Source organism: Tachypleus tridentatus, chromosome 1, assembly GCF_004210375.1.
Source record: "Tachypleus tridentatus isolate NWPU-2018 chromosome 1, ASM421037v1, whole genome shotgun sequence".
Classification (NCBI taxonomy): domain Eukaryota; kingdom Metazoa; phylum Arthropoda; class Merostomata; order Xiphosura; family Limulidae; genus Tachypleus; species Tachypleus tridentatus.
Genome location: NC_134825.1, coordinates 164,541,709 through 164,561,263, shown reverse-complemented (window position 1 = coordinate 164,561,263; position 19,555 = coordinate 164,541,709). Strand labels below are relative to the sequence as shown.

At 36.4% G+C, this 19,555-nt stretch overlaps 1 protein-coding gene and 1 long non-coding RNA gene across 3 annotated transcripts in view; one reads left to right on the top strand and one right to left on the bottom strand.

Annotated features, from left to right (window-relative positions):
• The window catches only part of LOC143229684 (uncharacterized), a 39,976-nt gene extending 29,294 nt beyond the window's left edge, over positions 1–10,682 (top strand). The window contains exon 2 of the long non-coding RNA XR_013015999.1: positions 10,518–10,682. This is a non-coding gene — a long non-coding RNA (uncharacterized LOC143229684). The remainder of the gene's footprint in view (positions 1–10,517) is intronic.
• The window catches only part of LOC143229674 (uncharacterized), a 117,821-nt gene extending 99,825 nt beyond the window's left edge, over positions 1–17,996 (bottom strand). Inside the window, exon 1 of one of the 2 annotated variants that reach the window (XM_076462359.1) lies at positions 17,128–17,996. In XM_076462359.1, coding sequence (XP_076318474.1) covers positions 17,128–17,335 — 208 coding nt within the window. In that variant the 5' untranslated portion in view covers positions 17,336–17,996. The remainder of the gene's footprint in view (positions 1–17,127) is intronic. The other variant, XM_076462357.1, reaches the window with a different exon arrangement.
• Between the last annotated feature and the right edge of the window lie 1,559 nt (positions 17,997–19,555).

Here is a 19,555-nt window from a genome sequence, read left to right as displayed (position 1 = left end):
ACATGACATGTCCCGAACAAGCCACGATCTCCAACCTTTCGACTACGAGTCCAAAGCGTAAACCATCAGACAACACTTCTCCATCTTATTTAAACTTAGTGATTATTAACATTTGCCAAACCATCCAAAAGTAGATGTTTACACGTAACACACTTCATTCCATTCTGTATCAACACACGCACTTGTAAAACTAATTGCTTCAATTAGTGTCAAATGCAAAAGTTACTATCATAAACTCATTGCCCTAAACTAGATTGACTATTATAATACGTGTTGACTTCAACGTTTCAGTCTCAAACGACGTGAACACGTTTTTTTTTTCAGTAGAATTAACGTCAACCTGCAGCTGCCGCCAAATTTTCTTCGAATTTTACGATTTCCTACCTTGTGAAAAAAGAAAAATCACTAAATTACCAAACAATTACTCGTCTATTTCCACGTGCTTTTAATCGGTTTACATACGGAAAAAAAAAACTTGAAATTGATGACGTTCGATGGAGAGCGATAGTTCCAGGAAAATAAAACTCAAGACTCTTTAACTGTAATATAAAAAAACAAACTATAATATATTTTTTATTCTATTTTATATGCATAGCTTCTTCAACGTAAGCGACCCCTGGAAAGTATACAGATTTACGTCGCTAAAATCAAAGGTCCGATTCCCCTTGGTGGACTCAGCAGACAGCTCGATGTGACTTTGCTACACGAAAACGCACAAATACACAACGTAGGCGAACAAAATAAAGAGAAACAACTTAAACATTTTCATTTGTTCATTTCAATAAAATATTCACATACTATTTTGCAAGGCGGATTTTGGGTCTAGTGGAAACCTAGACCTAGGGAATGATTGGGAATAATAATAAAAATAATAATGTTGATAATAATAATAATTCACTCTTGCTTCTATTCTGCTAGTTGTACAACCCCCTTTTTTTTTTTTTTTTTTAATAATTTGTGTGGTGGGCGGGACTCTGTATGGCTAGGCCCCTAAATAGCTTTAGCGTTAATCTGGTTCTGTATATATTGAGCAACTGCGAATTAAAGTTCGAGTACAATTTTCTAAGATTTCCGTTTCTACTAAATTCAACGATCAATAAGCTGTTAAAAAGCTATAATTTTAAAGGGAAGTCTGTTATTTTGTTGAGGAGAAACGAGTGGACAAGGATATTCCAATACGCATGTTATTTGATACCTGTTTTCGCTGGTGAGCATTAAGGACCTTCACATGATTGTGTATCCTTTTTAGCAAGGCAGTTATTACAGGTGATCTGTTAAGGCATATTACATGTGTATGTTTCTGGCAAAACAGATGTTAGCAGTATTGATTGAGGTGTCTTATATATGCAAGTTTTTTGTACGTTCAGTACTGGGAAATATATTTCAAACGTTCACATATATATGCATATTTACAAGTCAGCAGTTATTAGCATGTGTAACCACATTAAACGTGTGCTCTAGCAGTTAAACAGTTTTCACTCTCGCAGTACGACATGGCCAAGTGGTTAAGGCTTTCGACTCGTAATCTGAGGGTCGCGGGTTCGAACTCCTGCTACACCAAACATGTTCGCCCTTTCAGCAGTGGAGGGCTTTATAATGTGACGGTCAATCGTTGGTAAAAGGGTAGCTCAAGAGGTGGCGGTGGGTGGTGTTGACTAGCTGCCTTTCCTCTAGTCTTACATTGCTAAATTAGGGACGGCTAGCGCAGATAGCCCTCGTGTAGCTTTGCGCGAAATTCCAAACAAACCAAAGAAACTTTCGCTCTGATTGCTGCTTTATGTCCCCGCTAGTATAGCGCTACGTCTAAGGATTTACAACGCTAAACTCAGGGGTTCGATTCCCCTCGGTGAGCTCAGCAGATAGCCCGATGTAGCTTTGCTATAAAAGAACACAAACACATACAATTGCTGTTTATATGTGCTTACACGTTGCCAGCTTTAGTTCTGTTAGTAGTTGCTGTTTGAGACTATTTGCATGCGTCAACTACAATGAGAAATACAAGTCCTAATTATTATAATCACGAATTAAACTGGCTTCAGATGTAACAATACTTCTTGCAAAGGCTTAGGTCAATATGTTCACAGATACATTTTTTTCTGGAGTAAAATATTTTCCTGTGTTGAGTGAGAAAGGTAAAACACAAAAGCGTTTAGAAATAAACTAATATTACTGGGGAAAAAATGCAGATAATGTAGAAATGATTTGTGGTCTGAAGAGATCGCGGAGGTTAAAGGTTACGAGACTGCGATAAGTATTGAAGTCTGTACGTGTAAACCAGGTTACACTGGAAGATAACACTTGACGCTGCTATTCCTTGAGACACACAGGATTGTGTAAATATGTGCATCTTTATTACACAACTTCCCAGAAATGTACTTAACGAATGAATAATCCAAGTTTACGAATGAAATATTGTCAACCAAAGAGTTCGAACAAACTATTGTTGTGCATTTGTTTATTACAAAAGTATATAAATGACAGATAATCAGAATTCGTTGCTCTTTATAATTATCTGTAGATACAAACACAAAAACTGAAATACGCTGCATAAATACCACACACCAAATACTTATGTATAGAGTATACGTTGTACATTAAATTCTGAAACTTTCTAGCTTTCAAGCAATATTTTATTATTATAACAAAGAAGCAAGTACAAAAAAAACATGATTCTTTCATGCAATTAATTAAGCCTAATGAAATCGTAGATTAGCATAACTTCTGTCTTATTGTAGGAATGAGGACAGTTATTGCCGTATTATACTGGGTATTCGGAAAGCCACTGTGCACTTATATATTTATTAACAGACATGTTTCAATATAGAATACAGGAGGTAAATATGAATAACAATAATAAACAATGTTGAAAGTGACCCCCGTTGTCATCATTACAAGCTTGGATCCTACTTATTTTGTTTCTAAACACCGCTATCAGTTGCTGGCTTGAAATAGACTGAATAAATGCTGTTATCGCTGCTTTCAAAACTGCAAAGTGACTTTCCAAACACCCTGTATAACTTGTAGATCTCTAGTGAAATCGTACATAACTTTTGTTTTAGTGTAGTAACGGGAACTGTTACCGCCGTATTGTATAATTTGTAGATCTACCCACATTACATTGACGCGTTGCATTAAAAACCAAATATAATGCCACGTTTGCTAAAGAAAACGTTTCGAAACGATCACGAATTACATTCAGATTTGTGATTTATAAATGACAAAAAAACGTCGAATGTTTTCCACAATTAGAGCGGGAATACTGAAAATGAAATCCTTAGTAAAGTGAAATTATACAATAAAACTGAACAACACGTGCGGCTGTATTCGTGATACGTTTTTTTTAAAAAGATATGAAAATATGCTATCAAATCATAACCTAGAACAAATAACTCACACAAAGCATAGCGAAATTGAGTTACAATTGTAACAAAACTTTTTATTTTCGGAACCGTGTATGAATCGATAAAACCGATATACGATGTTTCTTATTACATCAAAGAACGAGACAAAAATAAACAAATATTTGTATCTTCGCCCAGTAGAAGGGTTGGACCATTTATCTCCGCCATGAAGGCTAAATAGAGCATAGTACTGGATCATTTGGATCCGCCATGAAGTCTAAATAGAGCATAGTACTGGATCATTTGGATCCGCCATGACAGTCTGAACAGAGCATAGTACTGAATCATTTGGATCCGCCATGACAGTCTGAATAGAGCATAGTACTGGATCATTTGGATCCGCCATGAAGTCTGAATAGAGCATAGTACTGGATCATTTGGATTCGCCATGACAGTCTGAACAGAGCATAGTACTGAATCATTTGGATCCGCCATGACAGTCTGAATAGAGCATAGTACTGGATCATTTGGATCCGCCATGACAGTCTGAATAGAGCATAGTACTGGATCATTTGGATCCGCCATGACAGTCTAAATAGAGCATAGTACTGGATCATTTGGATCCGCCATGACAGTCTGAATAGAGCATAGTACTGGATCATTTGGATCCGCCATGACAGTCTGAACAGAGAATAGTACTGAATCATTTGGATCCGCCATGACAGTCTGAACAGAGCATAGTACTGAATCATTTGGATCCGCCATGACAGTCTGAATAGAGCATAGTACTGGATCATTTGGATCCGCCATGACAGTCTGAATAAAGCATAGTACTGGATCATTTGGATTACGATTCAGAGACTGTGCTGACAAGAAAGACGATTGAAATTGGTGTCATACTTTTCTATCCGAATTTCGAAAATCAAATTTTTTTGTTTGTTTGTTTGAATTTCACGCAAAGCTACAGGAGGGCTATCTGCGCTAGCCGTCCCTAATTTAGCACTGTAAGACTAAAGGTAAGGCAGCTAGTCATCACCACCAACCGCCAACTCTTGGGCTACTCTTTTACCAACGAATAGTGGGATTGACCGTAATAGTATAACGTTCCAACGCCTGTAAGTGCGACTATGTTTGGTGTCACGGGGATTCGAACCCGAGACCCTCACATTGCGAGTGAAGCGCCCTAACCATTTGGCAATTCTGAGCCAAAAGAACTAAAGTGCAGTGAGGTGTTCTATTATTGTATTGAAGAACCCTGGTCCGAAATGGTTGAAAAACAACATTATGAGGTTTGGGAACGATTGGCAACAAAGTTAAGATCATTCAGGATATAATGTGCTCTTTTGAAGCAATCAAATGACTCGACTTCTATACAGTAATGTTTCACACACCATTACGTCACTTCTAACAGCTTGAATTATTGGAACAACATATCAAAGTGCTTCATATTGTTAACCACTTTAATACTGAATAGAATGAAACTGGAATTTATAGGTCAAGTCATGTTTACAATCATCAGTTGTCCACAATTTGAACTCTTAATAATTTTTGCACTCTAAAAATCTGTTTAACAGTCTTACCACTGACCCGGTATGGGCAGGTGGTTAAGGCTTGTCCTTTCAGCGTGAGGAGGTTATTATGTGACGGACCCACGGCACTATTCTGTGATAAAAGTGTAGTTCAAGAGTTGGCGGTGGGTGGTGATGACTAGCTGCCTCCCCTCTAGTCTTACACTGCTATATTAGGGAGGGCTAGCGCAGATAGCCGTCGTGTAGTTTTGCGCGAAAGTTATAACAAACAAACAATCTTTACCATCGGTCATTCGCCAGAGGTTGGCGTCAACAGTTTTTGTTCTTTCTAGAAGCAGATGCATTCCCTTTCAATTGGTACTGCTGACAGCCCCTGATGAGAGATATCCTTGAACAGACGATTATACAAACTAGTCATTGGTGTTCCTGCTAGACAGGAATCAAGTATTATGAAGGTGAGATAGATCACGGTTTGATGCTGTGTTATGCAAAGTAGCAATGACATCACTAAGTTTCTGCATTTATATGGCTGAAGCAATACCATGACACATCAATCTGTTCTACTAATATCAATGGATAATATTGTATAAACATATGTGTGTGTGTGTCTGGAGGTAGTCATAATAACTTAACTCATAAATGTATAATTTACTAAAGTCGTACATACAGACCTACAAACATCCAACTAATAGACATAGGTATTTTTTCACAGTAAGCCATCTCAGCAGTTGTCATGTGGTACACTATGTATTCTGAGTACTATTAAAATTTTACAAAAAGTGCTGACCAAAGTTGTTCAAAAATTAATAGATTTTCCTCGACGATTCCACTGAACTCTCTTTTGGTTTTTCTCTCTTTATTTTACATTTGTTATTATTGTGTCTAATTATCATAACGGACAAGAAATATCTGTAACCATATTCTACTGAAATTCATAAGAGTTTAATCTTTACTCACTTTTGGAGTAATCTTCGTATTTTAAGTTCATCTGTGAACATAAAGAGCAAAAACTTATAACATACTGAAAAACTCTGGAAAATCTATCATGTTTTTTTTTTATATGAACCTTATGCTTATTTCCTTTTATAAAGAATGTAAGAGAACCTCTCCCAGGAGCACAGCTGTACGTCTGCGGACTCTTAACACTAGAAATCGGGTTTCAATAAAAAGCACAGACAACCCATTGTGTAGCTTTGTTCTTGACCACAAACTAACAAGTAAAAGTAGGCGATTTCTGTGGGGAAAAAAATAGGTACTGAAAATACCAAACTAAAACAAGTGAACAAAACATATACTAACGACGTATATACTTTCTTGAACCTTCTATAGGCATTAACTACGGCTGCAAATAATGTGAACGGGCGTAAATCGGATCAGTGAACAGAAGGGTGAAAGCAAAGACACTTTTTTTTCCTCCATATGGTTTAAAAAAAACGCATATGTGCGTTCACGAAATGACAGTGAGACAGAAAAAAACATTACCTTTCTTGGGTTAAACAGTATATGAAACGCACAGAGGGGACTTAAAGTTGCCCCAGAACCACGAGTCCTACTCTCCATCTGTCTCGAATGATCAATGGTGGTGTAGTTACATAGTCTACTGCACCTAATGATAATGCTAGCAGTATTCGACAACAACGAGGTTTTTCACATACAAGTTCTGCGCTATGAAGCGGTAAGGGGTTCGAGAGTCTATAGCTCGAAGCGTTAAATCGAGACGTCTGACCCTACACCGTGCGAGTCTGCAACTATATAAATCCAATACTGAGAAAGAAGACTCGATAGTCTTGCTTACTTCGATACAGTTAACTTACTGCAAAAAAAGAAAAAAAAACTATATAGAGAAATTGGCAGAGACTAGACAAGTAGCCTTGCGTGGTAAATTAATTCGGACACGTCACTGAACGATAACAATGCGTGCTTCTAGGCTCACTAGCTCAGGATTATAAGAACTCGAATAAACTAAAGAGTTCCGTTTGAAATCAAATGAAGTCTTGTAACAATTCTCACAGCTTCCATAAGAAAACAACGTTGAGCATCTAGCTGTAAATAAAAGGAACTAATTATTAATTACTGCATGAACAAAAGTTTCCTAAGGTTCTTCTAACGCTGAATAGCCACATGATGTGCATTATCGATCTGACACGAATCAGGAAATATTCTTAAGATAGTCTGATGGTAAAGCAAGAACTCTGAATTTTCAAAACAGATCATGTTGTATTTTAAACTTTGCATTTAAAGAGCAAAGCATCATTGTGCTATCTGTTGTGTCCATTGGGGAAAATCGAACTCCGTATTTTAGCATTGTAAGTCCATACACTTACTGGTGTTCCATCGGGGGTGGGGTCTGAACTCTAATAATATGTTATGAATGAACTAAGAGTTTGAAGCTCTTCCATTATAATGTATTGCTATAAAGTCTCTCTCAAAATATCGTGTAATAGGGTTAACGTTTCTAAACGTCCCTTTTAAAACTGTAATAAGGATGCTAAACTACGTTTGAGGTTTTTTAGAACCATCTGGAATAAATTATATAGTACTGTGTGTAGGAGGTGGTATTTGAAGACTGGTTACAAACTGTAAATCCACTTTTTTTTCTTCTACGTTTTAACCTATTCTTTGAACTGCTATCGCTACTCATGTTAAACAGTGAAATAATTGGTTTAAATAACGCTAAAGAATTGTATTGTTCTTTCTTTGTTCGCGAAGAGTATTGAGACAAAACAAGTTATACGAGTTATTAAAGCAAGTTTCACAAGACCGTATAAAACAGACCTTATTCTTTTAACGTTACATGTCACGTCTAAAGAACGGAAACTTTCGTTTATAAAAATGGAAGGAATACTTCCTAATTTGGAATTTATAGTTTTTAATCTATTTGGAAAACTAGTAACGACCAATAGGGCAAAGACGTGTATACAACTTAAACTTGATCCTTCAAAATAATCATGTAATAAACGTTACATGATTCTAGTCCTAGCTTTTCTTAAACGGGGAAGATAATGAAACTTATAACGGGGCCAACTCTAAAATATATCTGAAATTAGATTAATTTTTGGCTTAGTTTGGTGTTCCGGAGACATTTCACTAAGCCTAACGCCTCTGGACCCCTAACGGCGCCGATCCTAAATGAACCTTCAATAATTGTAGTAGAGGTTAGAAATAAATTGTTTATGAGTTTATTTTATTTTGTTTTTTTCACAAGAAATAGATATTACTACTTGTTACTCTTCTAAACCGTCTTTTGTACATTTGGGAACTGATTTTTGTGCTTAAACGATAAAGTTCGTTCATAAGCCTATATAGACATACAAATGAGTGTATAAAAATGACACAATAAAAAAGTGCGCGCTCAAGCCTAAGTTTTTATCTGCTGTCAGTGTTCGGTCATAATGCTCATGACAACATTATAACAATCGCTGAAATGTTAGCTGTTTCCATAGTAATATCACGTCATTATCACAATCTATAGGTGGCAAGAATATTCCAGCAAAACCTGAGGTTGGCTGCGTGATCTCATCCGCGTTTCGTATTTCAGTGCTCAAGGTATTACAGATCCTTACGCACATGTGCACGGGTCTGTTTTCTGTAACAACCGACACATCACTAACTGAAACAAAGATTTAGGCTAAGAACGTCCGAGCTAATTACACAGGTACATCCAGAGCGTCTTTTGCAAGAAAGCCTATAATTTATCACGCTGACACGTATAATACAATACACAGGATTCAAAAGCTGGTTTTAAAATGGATGACGTGTAAACGTATTTTATGTAAAACAGAAGCGTAAGTATATAACATGAACATGATAGCTTAATCTTTCAGAAAATTATCCAGACATAACAAGCACAGATGCCATTACCTATCAGTGCTTGGTCTATCAGATTCCCTAATTACATCTTTATAGACCAAACCTAACATCATTTTTCTTCCATCCAACTCCTGATTTATGCAAGGTCGTTTTAACAAGAGTTTATCGAAGTAATTTTGTAACGTTGCGTTTACACAGGTGCTCTTATATCAACCGGTTTAGATCTTGTGAAAGATGCCTCAGTCTTAACAAATAAGTAAGAATGAGAACAGTCTCTTGTAAGACTTAATTAACATCGTGGTATGGGATCGGCAATAATGGGATATATCACTTAACCACCGTTGTTTGGAAGTCGATAGTCTAATCGCTTGACTTAACAGAGGCAGACCGGCAACAAGAGTAATTTTCGAATCATTAACGAACCTACAATGATTCAAGATGTCTAGCATGCTTATCTTAGGAATGTATAGCGTGACGCACCACAAGGATATGTTTTCTTGTTGTTTATGTCTTGCATATGAGAACCAGTGTTACTAAGGTTAGCGAACCTTCGCCCCCTCTAAAAAAAAAAAAAAAAAACACACAACAAAATTCAAAAAAGCGCTTATGAAAGTCTATAAACCTAAATTATATCACTTGAAACGTGACTTGTATGAAATATTATAGGGGAACTAAGTTGCGGTGACAAAACTTGCAAACATTTGGGTCATGTAGAGTTAAGTTATTCGTCTATATAAATAGCCAGGCATGACCAGGTGGTTAAGGCACTCGACTCGTGATCTGAAGGTCTTGGGTTCGAAACCCCGATACATCAAACATGCTTGCCCTCTTAGCTGTGAGAATGTTATACTGGTACGGTCAATCCCACTATTCGTTGGTAAAAGAGTAAGTAGCCCAAGAGTTGGCTTACACTGCTAAATTAGGGACGACTAGGGTAGATAGCCCTCATGTAGCCTTGCGCGAAATTCAAAACAAATCCAATCATCTGTTCCGTATTGGATCTTCACTGTATATGTACAGTCTTAAGCTGTACGCAGTTAAACAGCGGTACTTGCTTCGAATCAGTTTTTTTCTTTCTTTCTTTATAACGAAACTTCTTTCTTGTTTACTAAGGCATGTAATAAAATATTAAAATTTGAGTATTTATTACGAAGATTTCTCGTGCTTTCTGGCACTCGATGCATTTTACAAGATACTATAATCAGAAATTGATACAGATAAATTGATAAAGATGTGAACGTTGTAGAAACCTACCTGTGGTAGAAGACAACGTAATTTCCTTTTAATAAACATGGCGCTAAATGATACTTCCTTTTTATTATACATAGCTGAATAGCGTCTTTTCTCAGTAAGATACCCACTGACAAATAACACTTCCTACCATCATGCGATTCGATCTACGATTTTATTTGGTTTTGAATTTCTCGCAAAGCTACTCAAGGGCTATCTGCACTAGCCGTCCCTAATTTATCAAGAGGAAAGGCAGCTAGTCATCACCACCCACCGCCAACTCTTGGGTTACTCTTTTACCAACGAATAGTGGGATTGACCGTCACGTTATAACGTCCCCACGGTTGAAAGGGGAGCATGTTTGGTGTGACGGGGATTTGAACCCCTGACTCTCGGATTACGAGTCGAGTGCTTCAACCACCTGGTCATGCCGGGCCTCGATCTACGAACTGTTTTAAAACTGTCAGAACAAAATTATAGTTTATTGGTGTTGAAATCTTAAAAACATTTTCATATTCTAGCTACAATAATATTTCTTTTTTAAATATTTTTTTCATTCCAACGAATTTTGTGAATATTAATGAAATCGTTTTATTACAAAACTAAGGAACAGTTCCAAGAGTGGACTACTAGTTGACATCCTGGTCTGTATTACAAAACAAAGGAACAGTTCCAAGAGTGGACTACTAGTTAACATCCTGGCCTGTATTACAAAACAAAGGAACAGTTCCAAGCGTGGACTACTAGTTAGCATCCTGGCCTATGTACAGAAGAGTCCATTTAGCAAATAAAAAATAAATCGTGCTCCATAGTTAAGATCCTTCGATGCGTCATTTGTTCGAGGTTAGGCACTAAGCTATAGAATGTGCTATTTCTGCTCTGCCCACTAGGTATCGAAACCCAGTTTTTAGCGTTTTAAGCCCGCAAATATACTGCTATGCCACTGGGAAGAAGGGACTTGGGCGCGTCATAAAAGTAACAGTAAAATCTCACAATACAATCAGAGTTGAGTAGCTCAAGAGTTGGCGGTGTGTGCTATTAACTAATTGTCATTCCTCTAACCTATCAAACCAATAGTAGAAGCAACTAGCGCAGATAATGTTTGGTAGCAACGCGCGAATATCCGTAAACAAATATGGCGAATTTCTTTGCTTTTTTTCCTTCTGTTAAGCAGAAAGCTGAACAAGAGAATACCCGTGTTCTGATTGCTGTAGGTATCGAAACCCAACTTTTAGCTTTAGTATCGCAAATAATTTCTGCTGAGCCAAAAGGAGCAACAGAGAATAACATTATACACATTTACAAGTATAATAATTAAAAACGCTTTGCTCTTCACACTGATGTAAGCACTGGGAGGTTCCAAGTAATTTTGATTTTTTTAAATAATATTTTATTTTCAAAAGGGCCCGGCGTGACAAGGTTGATTAATACGTTCGAGCCGTAATCCGAGGATCGCGGGTTCGAATCCCCGTCGCACTAAACATGCTCGCCCTTTTAGCCGTGAGGGCATTATAATGTTACGGTCAATCCCACTATTCGTTGGTAAAATATTAGCCCAAGAGTTGGCGGTGGGTGGTCTTACACTGCTAAATTAGGGACGGCTAGCGCAGATAGCCCTCGCTTTGCGCGAAATTCAAAAACAAACAAACATCTTCAAAAGTTTCTGAGAAAGAAAAAAATTAGAAGCTCAAAGAAATTTTAGATAAAAATATGCAGCGATTAACAGTTTTTCTTAGTTAGTTCACACATTATTTCCTAAAACAAATGTAGTCTAGTTCAGTGTCTTCCCAAAGTGAGAATCGCATATCCCTTGGGTGCCGTGAAGTGTTTTCCGGGTACTCATTAAAAGTGGGTCAAAATCAGAGTTGATGAATTAATTGTAATCACAGGTAAACAATAAAACAGATAAAAAATTATGTTTAATTGTTTAAATGATACAACGTGTCAAAAGATGTTTTTCAATCATCATACTAAAATTGTAAGTTGTGGAGAAGGGGGGGGGTAGCTGAAACCCTTTTTAAACACATCAAGGGAGCCTCAGATAAAAAGATGTTGGGAACCACTGCTCTAGGTAGCCATGGGTTTTGGATTTCAGCCCTTATATTGAAATACTTTTCTACGGCTCTTTTTATACTGAGTCTGTGGTAGTGCGGATAAATCGTCTGGTTTTTTTTTATCATATTTTTTTTCTTCAATTCTGACTAAATTGAAACATTGCCAAGATACAGAAATCAATATTATTGAGTCCCAATTACTTTTAAGTAAACTAACATGATTATATTCGAAATAGTTCTATAAATGTCAAATTAAAACAAAAGCGAAGAAAGGATAAGTTTTAACAAACCGTTGAGTTCTTCTGAATGAATGTGAGTTGAATATATTCTACAAGATCGGAAGGCCTAAGTAGAGATATTCGAAGATATTCGTGTTTGTGTAAGAGTCAAAATTATGTAGCGCATTTACGTTAGTAATGTATATTACAGTTTGGTAATCTGTAATAATATCTTTCTTACTATTATATCCCGTCTCTTAGGCAAGGAAAATAGTCTTCGGCAAAGTAATAATTCGCAAAATGGCCGACAAATCGATCGTTAGAGTCGTAACGGCAGTAATATCAAATTGTAATGTATACTGAAAAATGATGTTTGTCCCTAAAAGACAGCTTTATGTAAAAGTTGTTCTAAACTAGAAATTCTTTAAAAACATCTCGCTAAATGCAAACAGATCAAAATAATACACAGCAGTTCCCCACAGCGACTGTTGTAAGTGAGCCAGTTAAGGTAATTTACGACAGTGAACTCTGTTTGTTTGTTTAATTTCGCGCAGAGCTACACGAAGACTATCTGTGCTAGCTGTCCCTAATTTAGTTATTAATGTAAGACCAGAGGGAAGGCAGCTAGTCATCACCACCCACCGCCAACTCTTGGGCTACTCTTTTACCAACGAGTAGTAGAATTGACTGTAACATTATAACGTCACCCCGGCTGAAAGGGCGAGCATGTTTGGTGTAACGGGGATTCGAACCCGCGATCTTCGGATTATGAGTCCAGTGCCTTAACCACCTGGCCACGTCAGACCATATGAGTAGGTACACTACGACAAAAAAAGAATTGTTTGTTTTTTGTTTTTTGAATTTCGCGCAAAGCTACTCGAGGGCTATCTGCACTAGTCGTCCTTAATTTAGTAATGTAAGACTAGAGGGAAGGCCGTTAGTCATCACCCCCCCCCCACCGCCAACTCTTGAGCTACTCTTTCACCAACAAATAGTAGAATTGACTGCAACATTATAATGTCGCAACGGCTGAAAGGGCAAGCATTTTTGGTGTGAAGGGTAAGTAAACACTGAGCGCAGAATATGTTATTTGGTTGTCAAACTATTACTTTTTATATCCTTTCTCACATACCATTAAACTGAGATCCATTCACAAACACAATACTCTAGAATAACCCGGATGATACTAGAACTAAAACATGGTATATAAAATATTGTACCTTATTAATATAATTATGCAAGCGCATACAATAAAAGAATCCACATGTGTGTGTGTATGCAAGCATTAAAACCAGGAAAACAAAGATTTCCTATTTTTCCAAGGGAACGGTTTTCTATATTACTTAGAAATTCTACAAAACCTACACAAGTATAATAAGTATTTTTCCAGGCAGGTATTAGCTATCTTACGGACCTCAAAGTATTCCTCTAGAAATTTCCCAATATCTTCTTAACATATATTCATACAAACTTTAAAAGAGACGTGAACGTACACTGCTAATGTTTATGAAATTGGACTCTACTAAAAGTGGCTGAGCGGTAACTCCGGGGACATATACTTCTACACACCGAGTTTCGATACCTGTGGCTGACATAGTACAAATTACCCATTGTGTACCTTTGCTGTTTTGCACCTAACGAAACAATAACTGCATCCTGATATCACGCGCACCATTACGTCATATGCATTAGTGTTTGTTTGTTTGTTTTGGAATTTCGCACAAAGCTACTCGAGGGCTATCTGTGCTAGCCGTCCCTAATTTAGTAGTGTAAGACTAGAGGAAAGGCAGCTAGTCATCACCGCCCACCGTCAACTCTTGGGCTAATCTTTTATCAACGAATAGTGGGATTGACCGTAACATTATACGCCCCCACGGCTGGGAGGGCGAGCATGTTTAGCGCGACGCGGGCGCGAACCCGCGACCCTCGGATTACGAGTCACACGCCTTACGCACTTGGCCATGCCAGGCCTGATATGCATTAACAGTACATTAAATCATGGATATTCATTGTTCGCTTGCTCAGATTTGTCAGACGCCAACATAACTTGTCAAAAACCTTCCGCACCGATTCTTTACAAGAATATGCGCACCAGGTAACCAAATACCGTGAAATGTGAAAGACTTATTTAATATAAACAAATTTATTGTTTCGTTTAACATTCTTTTGTTCATGAATTACAACTGAGAGCAATGAGAAATGCACTGTTCCAACCTCTCAAGTTAGTAGATATTGTCTTGAAATGCTGTTTTTTAATTGTTTTTTGAAATAAAGTATTAATCATTCTCGTTTCAATTCGTTTGCATCTGGGTTCTGGTTGTGATTTTATATTTGATTGTTACGTTACAGGACGGAAAAAAAAATCCTGAAACGTTACGAGTGTTTTTTTCATACGTATTTCAAAATACAGATATTTGTTGAAATTTATTTTATAAATTAATACACATTTCCTACAAATGAGGGCACTTCGGCTGCATCTCTAACGAAAGCGAGAGAGAGAAAAACAGTTCATTTGTGACTTAAAATGACTTCAATAATTAGGTTTAACTTTTCAAAGAACTCATTTCTCTTCGTAACCAGATTATGATATCCACATTGTATCTGAGACACGTGAAAGCATCCTAGTGTAGAATTATAGAACGTAACAAAATTAACTTTCGTCGTTTCTTCGATAAAAAAAAGAAAACATTATTAATTCTTCAGCAAATTTCTAATGTAAAAAGATTTATCTTTTGATTTAATATAATCACCTCGTTATTAATAAGTGTCAGTCCAACTACTCGAACTCCAAACATGTTATTAATCAAAGTGCAGAAGAAGGAAATACAATATAAAACAATGATGAAAAGTATATCTTGTTAACGACTTTAAGAAATTTCATTCGTTTAAGATATATCTCTAGTAATATGTGTGCGCGTGCCAAAAAAAAAATGGATTCTCTGTTCTCTGTCAGTTGGGGAATCCAGTCCCGGATTTTAGTTCTGTAAGTAGAATTACCACTATACCATCGAAGACTATCTCTAGTAAATAGTGGATTAAGTAAGCCTAAGTTGAAACAGTTTCTCAGACAAGTATAATGGGTTTAAACAGAAATACAAATAACCCAGGGCAAGGCCACATTTACGTGTTTTGTTTAAAGCTTATGAACAAACACATCAGATAATCGTGAGCTGTCTTACCTGTTCGATTCACTTTTCTCAGAACCATAATTTATTCCTAACAAGAAAGTAAAAACAAAAACAACACACACACACATCAAAATGTTTGTTTCTGAATTTCGTGCAAAGCTACACGAGGGCTATATGCGCTAGCCGTCCCTAATTTAGCAATGTAAGACTGGAGGGAAGGCAGCTAGTCATCACCACCCACTGCCAACTCTTGGGCTACTCTTTTATCAACAAATAGTGGGATTGACCGTAACATTACAATGCCCCCAAGACTTAACCCACCTGGCCATTCGGCACCCTATATCAAAATGAAGAGTGAACAACAATTACTGGAAGACATCATCAGAAAGAACTTGTTTTACAAAAACGAAATTGTAACTATATCTACTACAATATTTTTAAGTCTATATCTCATACATATATATGTAATACTGAAATTCGTTACCTCATAAACATATAAATGTAGATATATGCATGTATATTAGTACTGTAAACATACATTTATTTTTGAATTTTGTTACAAGTTAACTTTATTAAATTTTATGTTTTTTGCATAATAAACTAGGATAATATTTCTTTCATACCTCAATAACGACTGAATTAAATAAGTGGTAATTATTTCATGCGCAATTACTTGGAAATAGCCAATAAAAATAATTACTGATAACTAATAATGGTGGGCAGAGCACAGCTAGCCCATTGTGCAGCTTTGCGCTTAATTTGAACGAAAAACAAAAACAAATTAATCTTCAATATAGAAACTACATTACTATAAAGAGGTAACTATCTATATGACTATTGCTTTTACCCAATATTTCTCTATAATTGCGGTCTTTACCTGTTGTCTCGGGTGTATTAAAACTTTAAAAAATTCCAATTCTAAATACATTAAGAAAAACATAGTATTAGTCGGATATACCAAATACGTTTATTAAGTTTCCTGCTTTATGTTGATAGGTTATAAAAAATGGCCATATATATGCTGATTGTTTTTCTATTTTCAGAAATTTGTATAAGTGAACTTGAGTTATTCCATAAAATTATAAACAAATACAAAGAAAATTATAATACAATGATAATGTTATACAAATATAATCAAACAGTTGTTTTGAATTAAGCACAAAGCTGCACAATAAGCTATCTGTGCGATGCCCACACGGGTATCGAAACCCGGTTTTTAGCGTTGTAAGTCCGCAGACATACCGCTGAGCCACTAGAGGGCTAATTAAACAGACTTCAATGGTGTGTCAAAACATTTAATTAAACTGTAAGTTAATAAATTATATTACTCTGTGTCTATTTTGTTGAATTTAACTCTGAAACCGTTTTAAATTACTTACATTAGTAAGTGTGTTTAAAGCGTTGAAATTCCTATCATATTCCTACAAGGAAAGCGTTCAGCTTCATTGTGTTTTAATCAATAAACAAAAATTAGAAAAAAACGACGTTACTTCTGAAAAACAAGACGCCACAATGAGGTCTAAATCACGTGATGTATCACTTGTTGGCCTTAACCTGACGTTGTCCTGTAATGACGCATTTCAAGTGCAAATTAAAAAATTTTAATAAGAAGAAATATCTCTAATATAGTGTGCATATCACTGTCTTATTGTAAAAATTTCCGCCTAAACCACTATTACATCTGCCATATCCCAACAGGTCTGCTGAGAGCTGGTATTAACAACAAGGCCTAATACTGGACTGGAGATAACATACATTGTTGACACATTATTATAGTGTGTTTTACTTTCCTTAATAAGTTTTTGTGACATACTTACCCAAAGCGTGGCATCCACTACTAAAGTAAAACAGCAATGTCACGAGGAATGTGGCTTTCACAAGATGAATTCCACTAGATACAAAACGTATATCAGTGAGCATTCTCTTTAATTCGAGAAACTTCAAGCTACTGCAAAGAGTTGGCGAAAATATTATCGTGCCTACCGGCGAATATGAAGTCATTTCTGTCAGACGTAAACAATTCATTTCACTTCAGCTACCTAGAAACCAACTAATTTAAACTGCGTTTGCACATCCACAATCACAGAACGTTCTGTAGACCTGTCAGAAACTTTCGCTTTTCACGAGGTATACGAATTTTACCTTAAAAATGGCACGAAAACAAACGCACGTATTTCTAAACACATTTGTAATCTTCCACGACAATTCATTCAAACAAGCATGTCTGAACGTTTTAGCGCCAAGTCTGCACGTAAAGGTAAAGCTTATTTCAACACAAAGTAATTCTCTTCACTTCGCTCGATAAAGGTACTAAGCCCGCCACTACCTCATACACAGCAGAAAGCTAGTCTTCTAGTTCTAATCTAGCCTACAAGGTTGAAGTCTTCAAGCAACTTCTAGCTCGGTTGACTCACTCGTGTGGCGTTCCCGCATCTGCGCGCTGAGGAGTTGTACATATAATGTAGGTTTGGCCTTGTACGTATGTGTGTCTACCTTTATGAGTGTCCTTAAGGCTTTCACAACAGCATATCAGTGTTAAAGTGTTGTAAGTAAGAAAAGTAACGGACGAAAAATCACAACCAACCGAGAATTCGGATCGTTAATCTCAAAAATTAGTAAATATTTATATCTCACGAGGTTTCTCGAACACAAACGTCACTGCCGTATATAGAACGTGCACGTCTCTAAGTGACAGATTTGCGCACGCACTATTCACATGCTTTCTGCTTGGTGCTGCCACCTATGATAAAATACCTAACAAATTTATTCGCGAGTGCAAGGACACATTCGAAAAAGTATTTTAAAAAAGTAAAACGTCAGGCTAAATAATTGTCCATTATATTTCTTATTTCTGTAATAGAAATTTTAAAGATATAGAAACTAACCTCAAGATATTACAAAATAACACGTTGGATCATATAACCTTGTAACATAATCCAAAGTAATGTTTGTATTTCTTGAACATTAATGTGTAGAGCTGGACTTTCTAGAAAAGCAACTGACGTGAGAAAAAAAAACCACATCACCCTGTATGTCTTACGATATAGGAATAATACAGATTAAATCTCTTTGTGGTGATGGTTAGCTGCCTTCCCTCTATCTAGACTTACACTGATAAAATAGGGTTTGTTTGATTTTCTTTAATTTCGCGCAAAGCTACACTTGAGCTATCTGCGCTGGGTGCCCCTAATTTTGCAGTGTAAGACTAGGAGGAAGGCAGCTAGTCATCATCTCCCACCTCCAACTATTGGGCTACTCTTTTATTGACGAATAGTGGGATTGACTGTAATTTTATAACGCCCCCACGCCTGAAAGAGCAAGCATGTTTGGTGTGACTTGGATGCCAAATTAGGAACGGCTAACAGAGATAGTCCTCATAAAGTTTTGCACGAAATTCATAACAAACAAACAAACTTTGTTACAAATACTCAACGTATGTTTCACTTACGATTCCAAAATAACTGACTTTGGAAAACGAAAACCATGAGCCATAATTTTTTTTTTTCTCAAGAATAAACGATCGGTGTAATGAGTTTTTGTTTAGACTCTTGTTTCATTTCTCATGCATCAAATAAATTATCATTACGATAGAAATGGATTTCGAAAACTAAAGGTCAGATGCGAACCCTTGAAAAAAATTGGCGCACTTTTATTCTTAGACGAAAGCCAAGCATCCTTTTATGGACGAACTCATGACATTTTTGATGCATTTAAATTAAATTACACTGAGTGAGAAGGAAGAATAGCCTGAAAACCTCATAAGGAAATAATAATCTTCAAACTAGACGCACCTAGCAACCAACTGAAGGACGATTTTCGGCATTGAAACCGATTAAAATACGACAGACAACTTGTAAAGTTTGATTTATATAAAATCGACTTTACGTTTAATGTAAGTAAATAGAAATAGGCTTTGTACATAGTTAAAACAGCATAAAGAAATAATATAAAGCAGAACATTTGGGTCCAATCATAATGAGCGTAATGTTCGCGTAAATAATCTGTTGATATAAAACAATGAACATGACTTCACACAATACGTTATATAAAACAATGAACATGACTTCACACAGTACGTTATATAAAACAATGAGCATGACTTCACACAATACGTTATATGAAACAATGAACATGACTTCACACAATACGTTATATAAAACAATGAACATGACTTCACACAATACGTTATATGAAACAATGAACATGACTTCACACAATACGTTATATAAAACAATGAACATGACT